This window comes from Antedon bifida, chromosome 8 (genome assembly GCF_963402885.1).
Source record: "Antedon bifida chromosome 8, ecAntBifi1.1, whole genome shotgun sequence".
Lineage (NCBI taxonomy): Eukaryota > Metazoa > Echinodermata > Crinoidea > Comatulida > Antedonidae > Antedon > Antedon bifida.
The window spans coordinates 7442743-7465276 of record NC_136233.1 but is presented as its reverse complement, the minus strand read 5'-3'; the positions used below and the strand labels follow the sequence as shown (position 1 = coordinate 7465276).

Here is a 22534-nt window from a genome sequence, read left to right as displayed (position 1 = left end):
ACAAACGATCAAACAATCCTAGGCCTAGCAAAGCTAAAATGCCTAGGCCTAATACTAAAACAGGCCTAGTACTAGGCCTAGGCTGATCGACAGGCAGCTGGAAATCATCCAGGCTAATTATGTTTTTGTTTTATGATTTCACGTCTTGTAGAGATGTTCCCATTAATTAATCAAAATCCTATAACAATAACAATATGTGACGAAAGTACAAAATAGGTGGTGCTGTTATATTTCAAAAGCAATAGTATAAAAAAATATTGACCAAACGCTTTTTTTTCCTACACGAAAAATAGAGATAAAAACGATCGTTTAATAGTGCGTACTATTGCACGCCATGTGACCCACAATCATCCAATCAAATGACAGGAATTTATTTAGGTGTTATATAAAAGCATAAATGCATCAGGTCATAGGACAGCATACATCATTTTGCGATCATATATTAACATACATGCAGTAAAATTACAAAAATGATCACCTATAATTCATGACAAATTAAATTCTAGTATTATTTGTATCTTTATTGAGATCCAGCATTGTGGTTATTTCAGTAATTTGCCTTTGGATTTATATACATTATATTTTTGTTTGTATTAGTAATCAATGTTACTATGCCAGATGAAAAACAAAGCTATGTTCATCGCATTGGTAGAGTTGGACGTGCTAACAGGTATAGCTTTTATTATATTGTCTGAAAGACAGATCTTTAACACATTTTTACCACAGATGGATATGGGGTCACAGAAGACTCCATTAAAATATGGAGGCAATCCAAACTATAGGATCTCAATTTTGTACCCCTTTTTATTATTTTACTAATATTATAGCCATACATCACAACTACAAAAAGGATTTTTACCACATTTAAACCATAGATAAATATAATGGTCAGAAATTTAAATGTAGAGGCATTCCAGACCAGGATCTCAATTCTGGACCACTTTTAGGCTGTGGGATTATGTCCAAATTGTGCCTTGTTGTTGTCACCAACTGAAAACTACATAAATATATTTCATTAGAAAACTTCCTGTTTAGCCTAAACTTTAGACATTTTAAAACGGGGCTTAATCATTTTAGTTTTGGAAATCGGATCTCTGATTGCTCTTGTTTTGCCATATAAAATGTTAAATTTGAGCCAAAATAGTATTTGTTAATTCATAATACAGGATGACTAAAGCTGATTGCTGTTGCTATTTCTTTTGCCGATTGAATTGTGTATAATTCATCCTGTACATTGTTTCTAACTTTCAGAATGGGCTTAGCAATTTCTCTAGTGTCATCTGTTCCTGAAAAGGTATATTTATTTTTTAAGCATTCATTTTTAGCCCCTTAGTATGGGCTTCAATATGCAAATTAGCAATTGTTTTTGTAGTTTGGCTGAAATGTGAGTGTATAGAGAAAGTTAGGAAATGTATTATAGTATAGTAAAGTAAATGTTTTAAACATAATCAGGGGCACAGCCAGGGTCCCCTTCCCCTGCCCCTTCTACTTTTTAGGAGGAAAAAATGAATCGTCAAATCAAAACTTTATCAACTTAAAAATTGAAAAAAACTGTTGGCGAAAATCTACATTAACACACATCACAATGTTGTTGCTGTACATAGTAACTTTGTGTTCATCTGTTATAAAATAGAATTTAACAAAAATGAAGAGACAACATTCAATCAGTCTACTTTAACAGAGGCTATTGTAAAATTAGCTGATCATGATGTTTTTCTGAATGTGTGTGCACATTGCTAATCGCATTTGTACGGCCCATTACAGAGAACAAAAAAGTCTTATGAGCGGCTTTCTGAATTGTGCCCTGTAAATGTACACGTTGGCATGGAAATTAATAAATATGTCTTTTTGCGAATGTCTAATACTAATTTATACTTGTAATTATGTAAAAGCTACGCCCTATACTATACATTTGAACAAAATTGTATGTACAGGTGATAAATATAATAGTGTAATGTGTATAATAATACGCATGTGTAGGAAGCATCTCGCATACACACAGAGAAAAGATATCATTCTAATTTCTTTTTTTCAAACTTTTGCATCTCTACGTTCATTTCATGCATCTTTTGTATTGGTGAAAAGGGATAACTCAAATAATTCCTGCTTGATTTCCTTTCTCTACCCAAACAACAAGCAAGAAAGAATAATAAATGTGTTGTATGTGTGGCACGAATATAAAAGTTCTTTAATGAAAATTCTTTTGTTTTTTTATTTCTCTGTTGAAGTTTATTAATAAATTAACATTGTCATATTTGTGTGCACATAACTGATTGGAATGATCTATATCGCCATAGAACGCCAACGCTTCCAAGGGACTTAGCCTTGGCAGCCCACAGCCCAGGGTTGCTCGTTTCGCTCGCAAAATATTCACTTACTGGTAGACACCCCTCCCTTTGATTTCATCGCTGGCTGTGCTCCTGAGAATTTCTGAACACATTTTACTTTGTACAATTGCACTTGGTCTTCAGTATTTCAAACATATATTGTCACACAACTATGCTAGAAGAAAGCTAAAACTTTTAGGATACATAGATTTGTACTTTTGTGAAACTTTTAATAACTGAAATGTTTGTAAAAAAGTAAAAAGTAGCCTCATTTTCATAATAACTATTATGCAAAGATATGAAAATATGGCCAAAAATATAATATTAGTCACTAGAAGATGTCATTTAAAATAAAATGTCTAATACAATTAAAACAGGTTTGGTACCACTCGTGCCCAAGTAGAGGTAAGAACTGTAATAACACACGACTCAAAACTGATAATGGTTGTTGCATATGGTACAATGAAATGCAGGTATGTTAATTTATTGGTAATGTTACTAATTATCCTCAATTAATTTTCACATTTTGACAGATAAAATCCTCTTTGGAAGTTCTCTTACTATACTAATTCTTAATTCTGGTCTGTCCATCTCCTACTGTACACTATAAACTTTCCATAATCATTTTATTCAACCTTATTCTGACCATTCTCTGTACAAAAATTGTAGTTTATTATATGTTCAGTATTGAATAGTGTTTTACCAATATTGATTTAAAAGCCAGAATCATTTTGGCATAATTATTAATATTATTATTATTTGGGACATCTTAAAAAATTTTTATTAATAGAGTAATATTGAATATTGATTGTGTTTATAGTATCTAGGTGACATAGAAGAACATCTTGGTGTAACCATTGACACTGTGGACAAAGACATGAAGATGCCAATTAATGAGTTTGATGGAAAAGTCACATATGGACAGAAAAACCTAAACAAAGGTACAGTATACATTACAAATCATTTTAAATGTGATCACATGATTGATGGTCATCAAATAAATATCAATATTTCTAAAGCCTGCTTCAACCTGAAGATTCATATTTATATTCATTCTAATGGAAAAGTTAAACAAAAAATGACCAGAAATACCTGTTTTGACCTTTGACAATACATTTTGATTATCTCTATCTCATTTTTATTAATTTTCCTCCTTTTTTTAGGTGGAAGCTACAAAGGTCACGTTAACATCCTGGCTCCTTCAGTCAAAGAACTTGCATCATTAGAGAAGCAAGCACAGTCATCTTTCTTGAAATTCACTTCTTTAAAAAATACATTGGCATGAGTTAATTGTTTAAGAGAAGACTGTTTTAAGGATATTCATTAACAGAAAGTATTTATTTAATAAGTTGGTTTGATTAATTCCAATTGGGTCCCATGTACTTTATGTGGCCATTTGTCAATTTATTGTACATTGCTATTTGTGTGGTGCCACTGCAGACCAAAGAACACAAATTGTAAGCCATTGTTAAGCATATAAAGCAATTAGTCATGGATTTGTATAAGACAGAAGATTTTTTGTTTCCATACAGTAGCCATTTACATTTAATAGAAGAAAAAAAAAATATTATCAGAGTTTGTTATTGTCATATTAAACTTAATAGTGAATTCTCTGGTTATCAGAATGTATTACTGGTTTTTGTGTATCATAAGTTATCCGCACTTTTGCGGATAACTCCTTGTGATTGTATGAGATCATCATCATGTAACTGTCCTGTTTCTTTCTTTTTTTAAATATTAAGGATAACTCCTTAACATAAAATTTCATAACATATGGACATTTACATTAAGTTGTGAACCCCCTATTTTTCAATGACGTCAGAGGTTCGCAACGTGACTTACATGCGATTTAATGAATTCTAATGATTGATCATAGAAAAAAACGAAAATTAATTTTGTATTGACACTTTGTAAAAGTTTAATTCTTACCAAGGGAAAACTTTTGGATTAAAAATGACATGTTTTACAAAAAGTTACATGTGCACGCGCATTTAAAAATGAAAATGCGCAAAATTAATTTCTAATCAACTTTCTATATTTTGCGCATGTCAAACATTCCAACGCGGCCGAACTATTTTATGTGTACACACAGTATGAAAATCATGTTTTTTCTCTGGAATTATGATTTTTCAGCTTTCCAAGTCATTTAAAAAAAGATTGAGATCATTTAAACTTTAAACGTGTAAATATAACATTTCGTAATTTTGTCAAAATATCAACATTTACGTGTGAAGTTGTGCACCTCCTATTTTTAAATGACGTCAGAGTTGTGCAACATGACTTACTTGCGATTTTATGAATTTCAATGATTGATCATAGATTAAAAACCAAAAGTCATTTTGTATTGAAACTTGGTGAAAATGTAATTCATATCGTGGGTCAACTTTCTGTTGAGTGAAAATGGCGTGTTTCACACAAAGTTACGCACTCGGTCAAACTACGGTTTGACCTAGACAAAATTAGAACATAATTTATTTTTGTTGTAGGTACTTCCTAAAAGACCCATCTGAACATATAAAAAATGGAGAAATAAGGGAGATGAAGAAAAATTGCTAATTTTTATATAACTAAAATGGCCGTTTTTCTCAATTTTACCCAAATATCAGTATTAAAGCATCCGATTTTAACAAATATTTGTTCAACCACAGTCATTAAACATATATTTTGCAAGAAACTATCACTGGGGATAATAAAATTGTTCAACTTTTAAAAATTCAAGATAGTAAATATACTTCAAAATGGCTGCCATTTTTCTCAAAGGGAAAAGTTTTGAGAAAGATGTGTAGTTGAAATATAATATTAAAATATATATTTTATTTATAACACTTCTTAACACTTGACGGAGATCCTTTGCTATTAATGTGTTCTTGGTACCATTGTAGAGCTAAAATGTTTATGATTGTTTTAGTCTAAATTACATATCAATCAGATCACATACGTGATACGTTTAATCAGCTTAGTAAAATCATTGAAATTGGTTATAAAACACTGACGGTGCCAGTTTCTAACGAGAAAAGATCGATGCTTGCACATGAATTAGACATTTTTGTAAAATATATAACATTTTCTACATTAGCTGGCGATAGTAACTACATAAGCTGGGAGGCAATTTTCGTTACTACATAAGCTGTTGACTGTTTCTACATTAACGGTTGTTTCGACATTAGCTGGCGTTTTCTACATTAGCGGTTGTAACACAGCTGCTTCTTTGATTTCAGAGGCATACTTTCAACTAAGTTAACGTGTTTATCTATTACACTTGCTGATCGCAGTAAAAGGTTTAGTCTTTTGTAGATGAAAGAAAACCTTCGACAGAGTTTGGCATGAGGCACTATATATGGGCAACAATGAACAAATATAACAAGAGACAGAAGTGGATACACACCATCAAGCAGTTATGCCAAGGTCAGCAACATAGTACTTGTTCAGGGAAATGTTGGCGAATGGTTTCATACATCAGTTTACCCCAAGGCTGTCTACTTTCGCCTACATTCTTTAATATCTTCTTCGAACGCATCATTTATGAAGCTCTTGCAAAACACCAGAGGGTACACCATTTTCTGAGGGAATGTCAGTTCCGTTTTGCAGATAACATCGATAGAGTAAACGGTAGTGAAGAGGAACTTGCCCTGACGATGAACCTGGACATGATATGTTGAGCTCTGAACACTTAAATAAAGTACGCTAGCAATCGCTGTCCTTATGTTTTAATTTAATGATTCGTCATGGTCATGTGTCTGCTGAGTTATGTAAAGTTGTAATTGTCCCGATTTTAAAATCTAGATTTTAAAATCTAAATCAGGAGGTATTACGATTAAAAGCAATTATAGGCCAATAGCTTTAGCTAGTGTAAGGTACTAGAATCTGTATTAATTCAATTGTCCGGAGTTAGCCTTAAGTCATCTGACCATCTGTTTGCGTTTAAATCGGGTCACTCCACAGATACATGTATATTTGTCTTAAAACAAGTTGTTGAATTTTATAATCGGCAAAATAGCCCTGTATATGCTTGCTTTCTTGATGCCTCTACGGCATATGACAGAGTAAATCACTGGACTCTTTAAAGATGCCAACCGCAATTGTAAAATCGTTATCGTGTTGGTACTCACAGCAACAGTTTTGTATTAAATGGGGAAGTTCATCTCTCGATGGTTCTATGTAAGAAACGGAGCCTAGTGCGACAGGGCGGAATCATGTCTCCGTTACTGTATAATGTTTACATTGATGATCTGAATGTAGCACTTAGTAGATGTGGTTACGGGTGTAGAACCTCAAATATTGTCCTAAATAATTTAAGTTATGCTGATGACCTGACTATTATGGCTCCATCTTTTTATGGGTTAAAAAATATGGTTAAAATATGTGAGCAGTATGGTCTAGAACATGATATATATAACGCAAAAAGAAGAAACATGGTGAAGTGGTATCAAATATTATGCTAAATAATGATATAGGGCCTATTATCTTACGTCAATGAAGTGACTACCTAGGACATATTTTACGTAATAATTTAGATGATTCTAATGACATTAATCGCCAGTATCGAGCTCTTTGCATTCGAGGTAACACTCTTAGTAGACGTTTTAGTAGATGTAATGAGAATGTTAAAGGTAATTTGTTCAGGTCGTTTGTACTAATCTGTACTGTTGTATGTTATGAGTTTAAGGGTGGGGAGTTGGGTCGAATAAATAATTGGTATACCATGTTCATACAGCAGAACCTCGATCCCCGCATAGTATTGTTTTCAGAAACAAGATATTGCGAGGGCCGGGGTTCTAAATAGGTGTTTACGTTGAGGAAAAAGTGTATTTTTTTTGTAACCAAGCTATTAGGAGTTTTTTTTAAACAGAAATGTTAAGCTTTTGATTTTGGAATTATTTCCAGCTTCTTGTGTGTCATGTGAACAATAATACTTACAACTCGTTTTGCTATGAAATCTTGTTTAATTCACATTTTGAAATACAAATATCATGAAAGTTACAAAAAAAAAACACTATTGGTTGTCTGCTGCAACATCCGGGATAGTTCTGCTGTTTCGCCGTCGATGCTTGCGTGCCCATCGCCAGATTCGTCGAAGCCACGGCACACGAATTCGCCAACGGTGGCGGCGAGGTTGGGCAGTAGTACCTTCCTGTTGAGTACTGCCTACGGTTGCGTTATCACCATCAATGGCTGGCGTCGTGGTCTCGTCACGACGTGCCATTACATCTCCTTGGTGTTGGTTCGTTGCTCCATCAGCAGCACTGTGATCCATTACTCTATTCCTATCTTCGCTCTCAACTAACTGTCGTCTAGTCAGTAACGGATGTGACTCCTCATTTGAGCGGGAATGTCCAACTTCTTGAACATCGGCTACACTATTAGCACGATTAAATTTACGTTGCCTGATTTCAACTATGTATTCGCATAGCTGTGCAAATTCTTCCTCTGCTTCGCGTTTCATTTCCATCCTCATTTCTTTTCTCAGAAAATATCTCTTTCTAAAACCGTCATCTGGGAAAATCTGTAAATTCTTCGCATTTTCGTCACGTTTTCTTGATTTTAAACTCATTTCGTATGCGTGTGCACACATCCGACGTCTGTTTTCATAATATTGTATTTTTTCATCTGTCGTTCCTCCGGGGAAAGCACCAGCCGGTGGTTCTTGTAAATTTTTAACTCGTCTATCGGCTAAGTCGACGTAATCGGACATCAGATCAGTAAACCGTTGAATCTCAGAACGGGCACTTGCTAGCAAGTTTCTGATTGTTCCAGCATCAGAATCATTTGTTGAATTTACTGGAACTTGTTTAGGTCTTCTAAACGATGGCGGTAATTCGAGAGAGCGCTCTCGGTTGTTCGGTTTATGTCTACGACGGGTCCCAGACTTATGCACAGGACCTTAATAACAAAAGAAATGAAAATGAATTGTACAGTATAGGCCTAAATCAATTTAATAATCAATGCAATTACAGTATTATATAATAAAATACTACATAAGTAAATTATCTTACCATTTGACATATCCATTTATTAATTATCTTAGATTTCTAGTTAATAATAGCAGATGTGGTCAGTATAAAACGATCTTCTTCGTTTTAGCTGTTCAATTGAATGTTTATTATTGCCGTTTCCATAGTACAATTTGACCCACATTCACTAGTAAAACGCGCGCGTACCAACACAGATCGGAAATGATGAGCGCGCGTGTCACAGTGCAATGTGCAATTCGGAAATGGTTCAAATGGAGCGAACCCAAAATGCGCTGACAGAAAGTTGGGAAACACCGATGGAATACGTCTTGCTAAAGTTGCAAACCTTTTCAATAATGATTTGGAAGCCATGGACAGCATGTGTAGCGAGAAATTGATAATATTAACATAAAACTATCCTATTAATTTAATGTGAATAGCTTACATTATCAACTTCGACAAAACAATTTTTTCATAAATTAATGGACAAAAGTGCAATCAACAAGTTCCTTGCTATAATTGATAGTTTATATATATAGTATATTTGGGTATCGCGTTCGTTTCAAAGTGAGTTTAAGGGTGGGGAGTTGGGTCGAATAAATAATTGGTATACCATGTGCATGTACCAGAACCTCGATCCCCGCATAGTATTGTTTTCAGAAACAAGATATTGCGAGGGCCGAGGTTATTTGGAGTCGCTGGCTACAAAATTACAGTAGACTGTTGTGTCGAATAGGTGTTTGTTTACGTTGAGGAAAAAGTGTATTTTTTGTATGGGGGGTATGATGTTACATACCATGCTATTATGAGTTTTTAAACAGAAATGTTAAGCTTTTGATTTTGGAATTATTTGCAGCTTCTTGTGTGTCGTGTGAACAATAATACTTAAAACTCGTTTTGCTATGAAATCTTGTTTAATTCACATTTTAAAATACAAATATCATGAAAGTTTAAAAAAAAACCACTATTGGTTGTCTGCTTCAGCATCCGGGATAGTTCTGCTGTTTCGCCGTCGATGCTTGCGTGCCCATCGCCAGATCCTTCGAAGCCACGGCACACGAATTCGCCAACGGTGGCGGCGAGGTTGGGCAGTAGTACCTTCCTGTTGATTACTGCAAAATTACAATTTGACCCGCATTCTAGTAAAACGCGCGCGTACCAACACAGATCGGAAATGATGAGCGCGTGTCACAGTGCAATGTGCAATTCGGAATGGTTCAAATGGAGCGAACCCAAAATGCGCAGACAGAAAGTGGAGAAACACCGATGGAATACGTCTTGCTGAAGTTGCAAAGATTCTTCAATAACGATTTGGAAGCCATGGACAGCATGTGTAGCGAGAAATTGAGGATTCTGATTAACAACGGAGCCGTCTGGACATTAAGTTTTAGTCGAGATGACCCATTTACCCTCCTACCACTTATGATTGGTTTGCCATACATATCAGAGACAGCGAGTGTTGTTATTGAAGGATCAGATATTGTTTGTCTTTATGACAGCAATGGCAACATTCGAGAAGCTGCAAAAGCCTTTAAGATCACACCTGATTACAATGAACGATACTCCCCGGTCTTTGAAACATCTCTCCAGGTTGTTTATTCGCGACCAGTTTGGCCGAAATGTCTTATCAAAGTTAAGTTCGCTTCCACTACCAAAGCAAATCATTCGCTATCTTATGTACGAATAATGCCTAGTGTGAGACAATACAAAATATACCTTTAATAATCAATTAGCCTAAGCTCTCTGGTGGTAGGATTTATTGCTCTAGTAGGTATCTGGTGGCGTTTAGTAGGACCGGTGTCACACATAATTGTATTTTGTCGACAATGTCCCAAACGGCGTCCCGTAGTTGTGAACTTGCTACTGTGGCGGTATTATTATTTTCTTTGTTTAAAAAACTGTTGCAACGCGGCGCACCGGAGGGAGCTAGGCTGATGAGTTGGCCTATATCAACCAAGCAACAAATTAAATATATTGTGACCTCAGCTCTCCTTTGGGGGATGGGACGACAACTCACTTTATACACACCATTACAAAAATAATATATTATATTTAAACAAACTGCTGCTGCAGTGCTGCCTCTTCGCCGGCGGTGTGTGACGTGACACTGACAGGTTGAAAAATTGTTTCTTTAAACATTTACATTAGCTACCCTAGGCTAATATTTAGTTAAAATACCATATCATTTACAACATGACAACATTTCTATCCTTAATAAATGTTTTCCTTGCTGTAAATTTAAAATAGCCTAGAGGCTAGGCCTAGCTGGCTAGCCTACTACTAATTGCTACTACTAACTGTCCCACTGCTACTAGGCCTAGGCCTTAGGCTAGGCGGATCTAGAGGGGGCCTAGGCCTACTACTAACTAGGGAGATCAGGCCTAGACCCTAGGCTAGCCTAGTAGGCCCTCTAGACTAGTATAGGCCTAGGATGGGTCTAGCCTATAATAGCTCAAAGTACAGCTAGGCTAGGCCTAGATAAACTCTAGGCTTAGCCTAGCTAGGCCCAGTCTATTATTAGAGGTCCAGGACAGGTAGGCTATGTCTACTATATTTATCACTAGCCAGACTAGAGTACTAGGCCTAGGTAGTTAGAGGCCTAGCCTACTAGTAACTAAATATGGTTTACGATGATATCTGTTGCACTAATAATAATATGCAAGAGCTAGAGCTATAATGTTGATGTGATATCCGTCACGTATGAAATTGATTGCGTTTTATTGCAGTCGCGCTATTTTGTATTGGGGCAATATACATTTCCATCGTTTATTATACAGATATTATATATATATAAACTTTATTTAGACACGAGACTGATGTACAGCACAACTCGTTCAATCAACATTGATTGTTTTTACACAAGTTCGTGATACTATATTACAAAAAAACCAACACCATATAAATACGAAAGAAACGAAAAAATTGAAATTGAAAAGAAACAAAATTACAGCAGAATCCCCTTCGTCTGACACCTCAATTTAGGGTACACCATACCGGTACTTCCAGTGTAAACGGGAACCCTTATCGAAGTGTATAATTTATGGGGATTCTACTGTAATACATAATAAATCTTTTTGATTTCATTTACCTTAAAAAAATAGTGATAAAACACACATTTTACATGGTATTTAGCCATTTTAAAAGTTGGATGTACACCATCGTAGATTACCATACCATTATGTTTTACAATGCATTTTTCAGATACGTTTTAAACAACTTAACTGAATTTGGAAGGGTATCAACTTATTGACTGCTTAGAGGTGAAATATAAGATTTGACATCCCCGAGGGAATGATATTATGTTCGAGGGAATATATATATCCCGAAGCGGCAGCTGAGGGATATATATAATTCCCCGAGAACATAATATCATCCCGAGGGGATGTTAAATCTTATATTTTACCGATATAAAAGGCGATATCTGTTATATTACATAGCCAAGAACAAGTCTGCTGGGTCGGGTGAAGCTAGGCTAGCCTAGGCTAGGCCTCCTTTTTGTATTGTATGTAAACAGTAAACAAGCTGCCTAAGACACCTTACCTTGCGAAGAATAATATATAGATAAATAATTACTAAATGGTTCCTTGGCAATAAAATATTCACTAGCCTAGGTCGTTTAAATAATAACAGAAGAATTTCCATCAATAAACCTACATTAATAATAATAATATTATCATAATAGGCCGAATAAATAATAATTCGTCTTCTTCCTTCGAGCCGAATCACCGAATGTTCAGTGCGTCGCACGCGTACCAGTTACTACTGTGAGTATTAACCAATCACAAATGGTCTTTCATCACATCTAGGGAGGACTAATAACAAATGAGGGCGCTATATATGCATAGTTTAAATAGTTTAGTTGATTAATTTCTTCAAGCAAGTTCCGTGGCGCAGCGCATGAAGTGTTGTCTTGTGATGGAGTGACAATTCCATCGCGGCGCGAGTTCGAGATCCAGTAGATGACTTTTGTTTAACAATAACGCGAGTGTTGCCACGCGAAAATTACACAGTCAATATCATCGAACTCGAGAATTTATATGATTAATGACAGGGACACGATAATCAATATCATCGTTCTCGAGGATATACGATTTACGATCCTCGCAGCGGTAGTCATGTGATGCAGTTTCAACCAATCACGTTCACGTATTTACATAGGCTATGTAATTTATAATAATATATTTTAAGTGATAGGCTTAGGAGCTTGATTACTTTTTTTCCGTGTGTATATTTTTTATTTGGTCAATCAATTGTTATCAATAATATTAATAATTAAATTGTTAAAAAAAATTTATTTTACAGGTATTTCAAAATGACCATTTGTAAATCGTATTAAAATGATTAACAATAATGATACTAAGTATTATAATTATAAACAACCATATTTTTAAAGTAACAATAATTTTGAAAAGCACTCCTCCGGGACCTGTAATAAAATAAATGAAATATATAATTAGAATAATACATACTCATCGTCTAAAAATATCAATACGGTAAAATAAATAATCTAGGCCTGCCTACAGTAAAAATCCATCACTATAGTCTCACACAACTATAAAAATGGTCACGAGAATGTATTAGTACGCCAAATACAAAAGAAGTATGGTCGAAGCAGCCGCCAACCAAAGCGGCCGCCAGTTTAATATCGTCATTTGTATGGACCGCCGTGTGCGCTTTAATCTTTGATTGTCGTTGTCTATGGCAAGTTGATTGAGTTACAGCTAAAGCTAAAGGAGTATGGTCAAACCAATAATAATTTACGTACGGTATTGCCGAAACTTCGAACTTCGAAATCTTGTTTACATTATCGAATCTTTATACAGTATTACATTAATAATTTACGTACAGTATTGTCGAATCTTTATATCTCGTTTACATACTATCAAATCTTTATACAGAATTTACTTACGGTACTGTCGAATCTTTATATCTCATTTACATAATATCGAATCTTTATACACTATTGCAATAATAATTTACGTACGGTACTGTCGAATCTTTATAGCTCATTTACATAGGCCTACTATCGAATCTTTATACAGTATTGCATTATTAATTTACGTACAGTATTGCCGAATCTTTCTCATTTACATACTATCGAATCTTTATACAGTAATTGCATTAATAATTTACGTACGGTATTGCCGAATTTTATATCTCATTTACATACTATCAAATTTTTATACAGTAATATTGCATTAATAATTTATGTACGGTATTGCCGAATCTTTATATCTCATTTATATACTATCGAATCTTTATACAGTATTGCATTAATAATTTAAGTATGGTATTGCCGAATCTTTATATCTCATTTACATACTATCGAATCTTTATATCTCATTTACATACTATCGAATCTTTATACAGTATTGCATTAATAATTTACGTACGGTATTGCCAAATATTTATATCTCATTTACTATCGAATCTTGGTTTTTATTATTAGTAATAGGGTGTGTTATTCCATTGTAATACATTGTTTGTGTTTTCAATAAAGCAACGTGGGGGACGAATACACCAGAGGAACGCGCACCTTCTACAGCACTATTCCTGGCCGGCCGCCAGTCGAGTTTATTAGCAAAAATTTGCGTAATTAATTACCGTACCGTACCGACACTTGCATCTTATTTTAGTATGTAAAACTCATTTTAAATTGATCAATATTTTTATAAATTGCTGTCATAATGTTATTGTAAATAAATTAGAGGTTAACAAATTATGATTTCAAACACTACTAGTGGGCCTACTAGTTAATTTACTAATTAATATACAATAACAAATATATATATATATTTTGATATACTATATTAAAAAAATATACATTGACTTTATTAGACATAAATCATTTAGAACAGTTAAAATAAGTAATCATTCATTCGCCATTTCATTTAAAAGAACGTATCACATTCAATCTGTAAAAAAGAGAGTAAATTACATAATAATGTAGATTGTTATTTGGGTCCAAGGTAAAGAAAACCTGTCCAAACAATGACAATCAAAGATTACAAATCAACGAAAATCAAAGCGCACACGGCGTTCCATACAGATTACCATTATTGAACTTCGACCGTAATCCATACAAATTAGCACTACACAATAAGACCCAATTAAACCAGTATGATTTTGTTTTAAAAAGCGGCACCATCAAAGTCCAAAAGTTGGTTTTATTGCACCCAAAATAAAACGTGACCCATTTGGGCCCGATCGTCTTATTTGTTGGGCCCGATCATCTCTGGTGCCGATCGTCTTAAATTATTTTCTAAAGTATTGTATTGATTTTAAAATCGTGTATGTGTGTGTTATTAGAGTGGGTTTTTAATTAAATTTAGCACGTATTTCATTCCATCAAAACTATTTGTATGCAAGAAGTGACGTGTTTTTGATGAATAATGTGAAACTATCTGGACAGATTTGGGTGCTAGAGAATCTCAAAGATTTCAGTCCCATTAAGAACATTTTGAAAATGTGGACGGCTAGGTTGTGGAACATTACATTTATACTTTTTTAAAAAGTACCGTTTAGTAGTGATGTAGGAGATGTAAATGTGGTTGTATATGACTCAATAACTTTTATGTTTGGGTTTAAACTGTTTACTATTATTTAACTATTAATAATAGAATAATAAAAAATAAAACAGATTTTTACTGGCTTACGAAAACAAATATGTATCCGTTTTTGTTATCGTATTCGTAACGTTGCGAAACCTAACTAATATTAGTTAAGTTATTTAACCGATTTGCTGTTGATAAACTTCCTTCTAGAGGTTCCATAGACAGTTAGCTGAAGAAATGAATTGCTTATGCTTGTTGGCTGTCCTATCTTCATAGTATTTAAATCTTGCATCAACCCAGTAGTTTTACTGACTTAGCAACATCCACATGATTCAACCCACTCTCCTTGTAATGAAAATATCCTTTTCATTTAACATTCATGTATATAATTTTTTATTGTTATTGTAGAAAGAAAATAACCTGAAACCAAATGACCACTGTGTATAGCATGAACTGATCAACTCAAATGGTTCTAGAAATCCTTGCATATTCTATAGAAGAGAAGAGGTACATGACAAACTGAAAATATACATATTATTTATTGCTGAAATTTAACACAATGGATGTTCAATACATTTTTATATTTTTAATTTCTCTGCTTAAGATAATTAATCTAAAAGCATCATCAACGCATAATGATCGTTTTGATACTCACCCAATGTTATACTTTAGTCCACAAGATGTTTCACAGTTACAACAGAAAGCATCTACAACTCATTCACATATTGCTACCATTTTAAAAGATGCTGTTCGAACCATGCTTGAATCTAAAAAAAAATATATGCCACCTTCTGACTATGATACATTTGGAAGCAAATGGAATGAAATTTATGGAAATAATTTGCCACCTCTTGCTATGTACTGCATACTGTACCCAGCTGATAAAGAAGCATTTAATTTTGCATTAGAATACATGGATGTAATGACATTATTACCTAAATGGCAAGTAATATCAACACCAACTGATGAAGTACCAGTTGCCCATTCATTAACTGGATATGTTACAACATTTGACTTTCTTTATCCAAGACTAGATTATAAACGAAGGAAGGCATATATGGATCGAATTAAGAAGGAAACTGCTGAATTTTACAGGATTTCTAAATTTCGTTCTTGGGGAGTCTTTTATTTGCAGAACCATGTTGCTACAAATTACCTGGCACTTTTACATGGTAGTCTTGTTGTGGCTTTACATGATGAAATTGGAGCCATGTGGACAGAACATGCAAGAATTATGATTGAGAAAACAATGTCGTTACTAAATCATATAGTAGATGGGTCATTAGATGAAGGAGTTGCATATGGGGGTTACACTTCACGGTCTATAACACAATATATCTACCTTTCAAAGAGACACTTTCAGATTGATCATTCAGAAGATCCTTGGATTCAATCTCATTTTGATTTTTACTACAACACAATTTTACCTGATTTTCAGAGAACAATTGGCATTGCAGATAGCAATAGTAACTGGTTCTATGGGCCTGAAAGTCAACTAGTTTTTCTTGATACATTTGTTATGAGAAATGGTCATGGTAACTGGCTAGCAAAAGAAATTCGTAAACATAGATCAAAAGATCCAAAATCAAAGCTTATGCCATCCAACTCCCAATGTTGGTGTACTCTACACACAGAATATATATGGTATGATGCAACAATTAAATCTCAACCTCCAGATAATAATGGCAAGCCACATCTTCATGTGTTCAACGATTGGGGTGTGGCTACATACAGTTCTCTTTCTGCTAGTAAACATACAAATACATTTGTTGGTTTTAAATCTGGAAAACTTCATGGTCGAGCAATATTTGATGTGGTTGAACGTGGAATGTATAAATCATGGGTAAGAGGTTGGCGAAGCTTTAACCCAGGACATGAACATCCAGACCAAAACATGTTTGTATTTGAGCCAAAAGGAAAGCCATTTATAACCGATGCTCTTTATGGTCCAAAGTATTCATACTTAAATAATGTACTATCATTTAGTCCATCATCAACAAGTGAATGCTTCCAGCCCTGGGAAGGACAACTTGGTGAGTGCTCAAAATGGTTGCAATGGAAAAAGGATTCCATGGCAAGTTATGGTGGTGAAATTATTTCTTCAAATTTTGATAATGGCATGGTCCTTTTGAGTGGTGAAGCAGTAAACTCATATAGTCGTGTAATGAAATTGATTAGTGTATATAGGGTTTTACTTCTTATGGATGAGGAGGTATTACTAGTTCTTGACCATATAGAAGCAAAAGAAGACAGTCCATTGAAAGAAGTTGCTGCTTTCTTTCATAATATTAATTTTGAATTTCAAAGAAGCACTAGTTCAAAACTAAATGGGGCAATTGTTAAAGTTGACGATTCTGAAATGCAAATGTTCTGGATTGATTCAGAAGACTTGAGTGTACCAGCCATAATTGAACACCAGTCTCATCCTTCAGAATTTCAAAAACGACAGACTAATTTTGTAAATGTTACCTACCCATTAAGGCGACAAACGACACGCATTGCATATGCTCTTTTAGGGCCATCTGTTAAGTTGCGCAGATTAAGATTTCTTGAAGAAAATTCAGAAGGAGTACATTTAGGTTTAACAACAAACAAAAAAGATTACACTGCTTCTATAGTAACTAAGTATGATGATCCCGCTGTTCGCTATAAATTTTTAAGATACCCAGGATATGCTTCAGTTAAGGTGAGAAATGGAAAAACTGTTCATTTTGGTGTGAATGCTACACAATATCAGTTACCATTATTACAAATGGATGATAATACTTTTATAATTAGCATACTAAATCTCTCTTTAGTTTTCACCTGCATAGCATGTGTATTTATGTACTTGGTTAAAGGACGTCTTCGTCTTAAGTATAATCGACGGTTCAAACTACTGTTGGGAGTTGTCGGATGTCTGTGGCTGCTGGCAATTTTTCAATTCACAAAGATATGTGGAGATTCAGCATGTTTTGTTGGCCATTCAAAAAAGAATATTTCCCCAGAAACGGAAAAGAAAGTTGATATGCCGGTAATTATGATAACATCTTTACCTGGTACGGGATCAGAGCTGATTGGGTGGTTATTTTATAACAACCATGATTTTATGTTTTTGGATGCACCATCTAAAGTTTTACGCATTCCAAATCCAACTGATGGAACTGTTATAGATCCTTTACTTGATGCTTGTCAGTGGACAAAACGTGATATTAAAATAACACAGTTTATGAAGGGATGGGTACGCTCAATAGCACGTAATCCAAAAAATCACATAATGAAAGATACAACCAAAGGTCGGGGACGCCGTGCTGTTCGGCAATTGTTGGAAAATAATTTTAATTCTCAAAATTTAACTGTAAACAGATTGTTAAAAAGGAAACTTTTATCAGACTCTACTGAAGAAGACATCAATTTCAAAGAGTACACAGATGAAAACTTAATAAACCATATTGAAAAATTTCCAAATGCTAGATCGGTACTTCACATGAAAAGTGGAAGTTGGTCTCTCAAGTTACCGTGGCTTTACACCATTTTAAAAGGACAAGTGAAAATTGTATATGTTATACGGGACCCACGGTCATGGATATCTAACCTTCTACATTCTGGTGTGTCATCACTTTACAATCAGTGGAACTTTCCTGAACAGTTAGAACAACTCTTTAAGCTTGCTGATGAAACATGCCAGCCAGCAAAGCAGTATGCATGGGAATATGAAAAGGTTCGTACAGCATGGAATGATCAAAAGACCACACCTCATGAACTATTAGCCTGGGTTTGGTTAGCTCATACACAAGCTACTCTAAGACTAAGTGCATCAATTCCAACTGAAAACTTCCTTGTTGTTAGATGGGAAGATCTTGTGCTTGATAGTGAGGACTCTGCTAACAATATTTATAAGTTTATAGGTAAGTAGAGTATATTTTATAGATTTAGTGTGTGGTCAATGTACAAGATTTAGACAGATATAGCAATATAGTACAATTTAAAGACACATTCCCTACAATTTGTGATGTTTTGTAAATATAAATAATGCATATATATATTACTTTAAAAACATTAAACCAGGCCATTCCTTGTACGGTTTATTTTTAATTATGATAAAAAGAGAGAAAAGTAGCTCGCGGTGAATGTCCTCTCGTGAATGGTTCTGTACGAACGCTATAGGCCTAGCCTGACGTTGTATAGTTGCTACATTCATTGTCTTTCTGTTTTGCCAGACTCCGTTGATACAAATTGGGGGGAACCCAGGATTTTTCGCTGAAAAGTAGTCTTCCATTTGTTTTGGCTTCACACGATTGATCGAAAAGTGGGTGAATTAGAGAAGAAAAAAATATCATTCCGCGCTCAATGCATGTTCAGATTTATAGCAGGCCACTTCAATTATTAGAATCAACTTATTTTTCACATTTTTAACAGTTTAAAGATGAAAAGTAATCTCAATAGAACCATATAGTATTTATTTTTACGTTAAATGTAGTTTGTGACCTTAAATTAGATCTAAAAAAACGTAGGAAATGGAACTTTAATTTCTCAAGATAGAAGACTCAGGACTGGAAAAACATGTCATTGTATACAGCCAGATATAAAGATTTAAATACAGTATTCCTTTGCATTCCAATGTCTTATTTTGCTGTAAATAACTTTGTAACTTTCAGGTTTTCCAATGCCACCGAAAGTGCTTCATCAGTTACAGCAAGCAACCAGAAGTAACATTCTACGGAATAAATATGAAGGTGTTATTCGTAAAGAAAGTGTAGTGTCATGGCAGAGGGAACTTAGTCCAGAGGAAATTCATAGAATAGAAGAAATATGTTATGATACTATGGATAAATTTAAATATAAACCATTTAACTCATAATTCAAAAGTTTGGTGACCTGGTTCAGTATTTAAAACATGTTAAAACTATGCATATTGTACATGTACGTGGGAAAAATAAGGTGAATTAATTTTTATAATTTAGCTAGAGAATAATGCATGTCGGGAAGCATTAAAAAAGTAATTTACTTTAAAGTTGTAATTTTACAATAAGTGTTACCCAACTTCACCGATACTTTTCCAAAACATTTGATAAAATGTTCTGGAACTAGAATTCTTTGTATATTTGAAAGTTTCTCAATACTGTATTAAGACTTGACAACAATTTCTATCTAGTAAAATTAAACCCTAATGTTTATTGGCAAAGTAAATTTAGTATATGGCTGTACTTAATACCTGCAAGATTTTTTTTATTTAGTTTTTGAAGTAATCTAACATTAAATTGTTACAACAAATAGAGCCTTTTTATAATACAGTATAAATTGTTGATGTATTAAATGCCTATTCATAACATAAAAAAAGTTTAAACAATTGTATATGATTATTATTATATGATATACTTTTCCAGGAAAAAGATTCTTTTTGTTGGTCTAAACACTTGTAGATTCCTTAATTAAGCTATATTTCTTTTTTCTCCATGGTGAGTTTTACAATAGTAATCAGAAATATGTGCTAGGCTCATGGATAATTCATATTCTTTTAGAAACAAAGATATGCATGGGGTATTTATCTATGCCTGCTGTATATGAAGTACTGTATCAATCATGTAACATTTATTATTACTATGTTGGTACAGTGCTAGTGTGCTACATATTTAATAACAAGAACATTTTTTCAAAGTCTGAAAACTAGTGGACACATTTTTTGTACGCACAAATTATATATTTTCTATACTCTTTTTGACAAAAAATTTTGGAATAAAATTGAGAGAAAAGATGTTTTGTATTTTATATTAAAATAATGTATCACAAATTTGTTTAATACTACTAACTAGCTGTCTTATTTTAGTCTGTTTAATTCGGAGAGAATAAATTGTTAATGTAATTGGAGTTTAATCCCACCCTCTAATTTCACCATATTTAGTATAGTATCCCTTGGGACTATTCTCATTATAGTACATAAAAATGATCTAAATTAAACTAGATTTGAACTCGTCACTACGGACGAGTTAGGTTATCCGCAGCGCAAAAGCCACGCGCACGACATAAGTTAGAATATTGCGCGCAGAAAAACGATTATGCCATTGAAAAAGTGTTAGTGCGCCCTCTATTTTGCTTCACGTCTAAGTATATACGGTATACACTATATACTGTATACGTACTACATACAGTGCAGAATAGGTGAAAATAAGTGACCAAAGTTATTGACGCTTTTGAACATGATGACGTCATCACAATTTTAAAAATGGTTAATCATGCAAAAGATAATTGATTAACCTAGACAATATTACAAAATTGAGGAAAATGGAATATGGATAAGTAGAGATGCGCTCTATTAAATGTGATGAGCTATGACGAAAGAGACAAAAATCCTATATTTGATATTGGAGTGGCCATAAGATGACGTCACAATGTCCGGTTAGCCAAATGGATGCATGATTCTATATCTACAACTCATCTACTTTCAGAATATGTAAAAAAAAATAAAATTGACCATGTAGTTTAGAATCTATGACTGTTTAAAAAAAGGTATAATTTTGACAAATTTTTGAAATTGTTTATCAAGAACGCGCGCAAATTGTTCAATTCTACGTGCTCGTATGACGTGATTTTAAGTCGAAATTGTTTGAAAGTTGGTAAAATTACTAGAAAAGGCTCAAAAAACAAAAATCAAGCAAAAAAAACATGTTTTTGCCCTACGTGCGCACGCGCGCGTAAAAATATTGCGCACGCGTGGGAATTTTTGAAATTCTCAAAATGACATGAAACGCGTAGAAAGTTGATTAGAAATGAATTTTTCGCAATTTGAAATTTTAAACGCGCGTGCGCGCGTAACATTCTGCGCAACCTGCCATTTTTAATCCATAGAAAGTTTGCGCTTGATATGACTTAAATTTTCACCAAGTTTCAATACAAAATGACTTTTGGTTTTTAATCTATGATCAATCATTGAAATTCATAAAATCGCGCGTAACTTACGCTGCGCAACTCCGAAATCGTCGAAAAGCTTGGCTGCACATCTACAGCTATAGGTCAATCTTATGACAAAGTTATACAATCTTATGTTGGCCAGAAGATAGAGATACGCTGCGAACAAAATTCGTGGAAAGAAAGAAGAACATAGAAAAAAAAAAAAAAGAAAAAAAAAAAAGATCCTGACAATAACAAGGGGTTATCCGCCAAGTGCGGATAACCAATTATTTAGGACACGTTAGCACTACCAATTTATGTGGCCATAGACTTGCTTTTGAGCTTTCATTCATTGATAGGGTCCTGAAATATCCTGATTTGTATTGGGTGATATTTTTGAGCAGAAAATTACTTTCAACAATTGCATGGAGGTTGCTGTAAATAACGCACCTGCTGTCATCAAAAGACCACTTCCATCTTTCCACAGCAATCATAGACAGTACTAGTTTTGCTGTCATGTGACATAAAAAGCTGAAATTGATTATCACTATCACATAAACCGTTAAAAGGCAAGGTTACACTTTGGTGTGTGATAATGTAAATTTTTCTGTTTTTAAATGCAGACCAGCTTTTTTATTTCATACATAACCAACAGCAAGTTTATTCACCAATTCTTAAGAACAAAATCTCATTTGAGGTTGGAGTATATTTTTATCAATTTATATGGTTACTCTACACCTTGGTGTAAGTAACAGTATTTACTATATAAATCTGTGTGGGGAGGGAGGGGGAGCTAAAATGTCCGGCCAACTAAAAGGTAATAAAAGGGACAGCC

General features: G+C 34.0%; 2 protein-coding genes across 2 annotated transcripts in view; both read left to right on the top strand.

Annotated features, from left to right (window-relative positions):
- The window catches only part of LOC144849528 (ATP-dependent RNA helicase DDX1-like), a 41253-nt gene extending 37282 nt beyond the window's left edge, over window positions 1–3971 (top strand). Inside the window, exons 26-30 of the mRNA XM_078706463.1 lie at window positions 598–670; window positions 1252–1294; window positions 2705–2800; window positions 3148–3268; window positions 3491–3971. Of these exons, the coding sequence (XP_078562589.1) occupies window positions 598–670; window positions 1252–1294; window positions 2705–2800; window positions 3148–3268; window positions 3491–3612 (455 nt within the window). The 3' untranslated portion in view covers window positions 3613–3971. The remainder of the gene's footprint in view (window positions 1–597; window positions 671–1251; window positions 1295–2704; window positions 2801–3147; window positions 3269–3490) is intronic.
- Window positions 3972–15346: 11375 nt separating this feature from the next.
- LOC144849526 (dermatan-sulfate epimerase-like protein) lies at window positions 15347–20622 on the top strand. Its single transcript, XM_078706460.1, has 2 exons — window positions 15347–18719; window positions 19470–20622. The coding sequence occupies exons 1-2, from the start codon at window positions 15392–15394 to the stop codon at window positions 19670–19672; spliced, it is 3531 nt and encodes a 1176-aa protein (XP_078562586.1). The 5' UTR covers window positions 15347–15391; the 3' UTR covers window positions 19673–20622.
- Window positions 20623–22534: the final 1912 nt, after the last annotated feature.

Bases quoted from the DNA above. Each gene is read 5' to 3' on its own strand.
- LOC144849526 (XM_078706460.1), top strand. From the start codon at position 15,392: ATGGATGTTCAATACATTTTTATATTTTTAATTTCTCTGCTTAAGATA. The intron at 18,720-19,469 runs GTAAGTAGAGTA...TGTAACTTTCAG, and splicing joins CAATATTTATAAGTTTATAG to GTTTTCCAATGCCACCGAAA.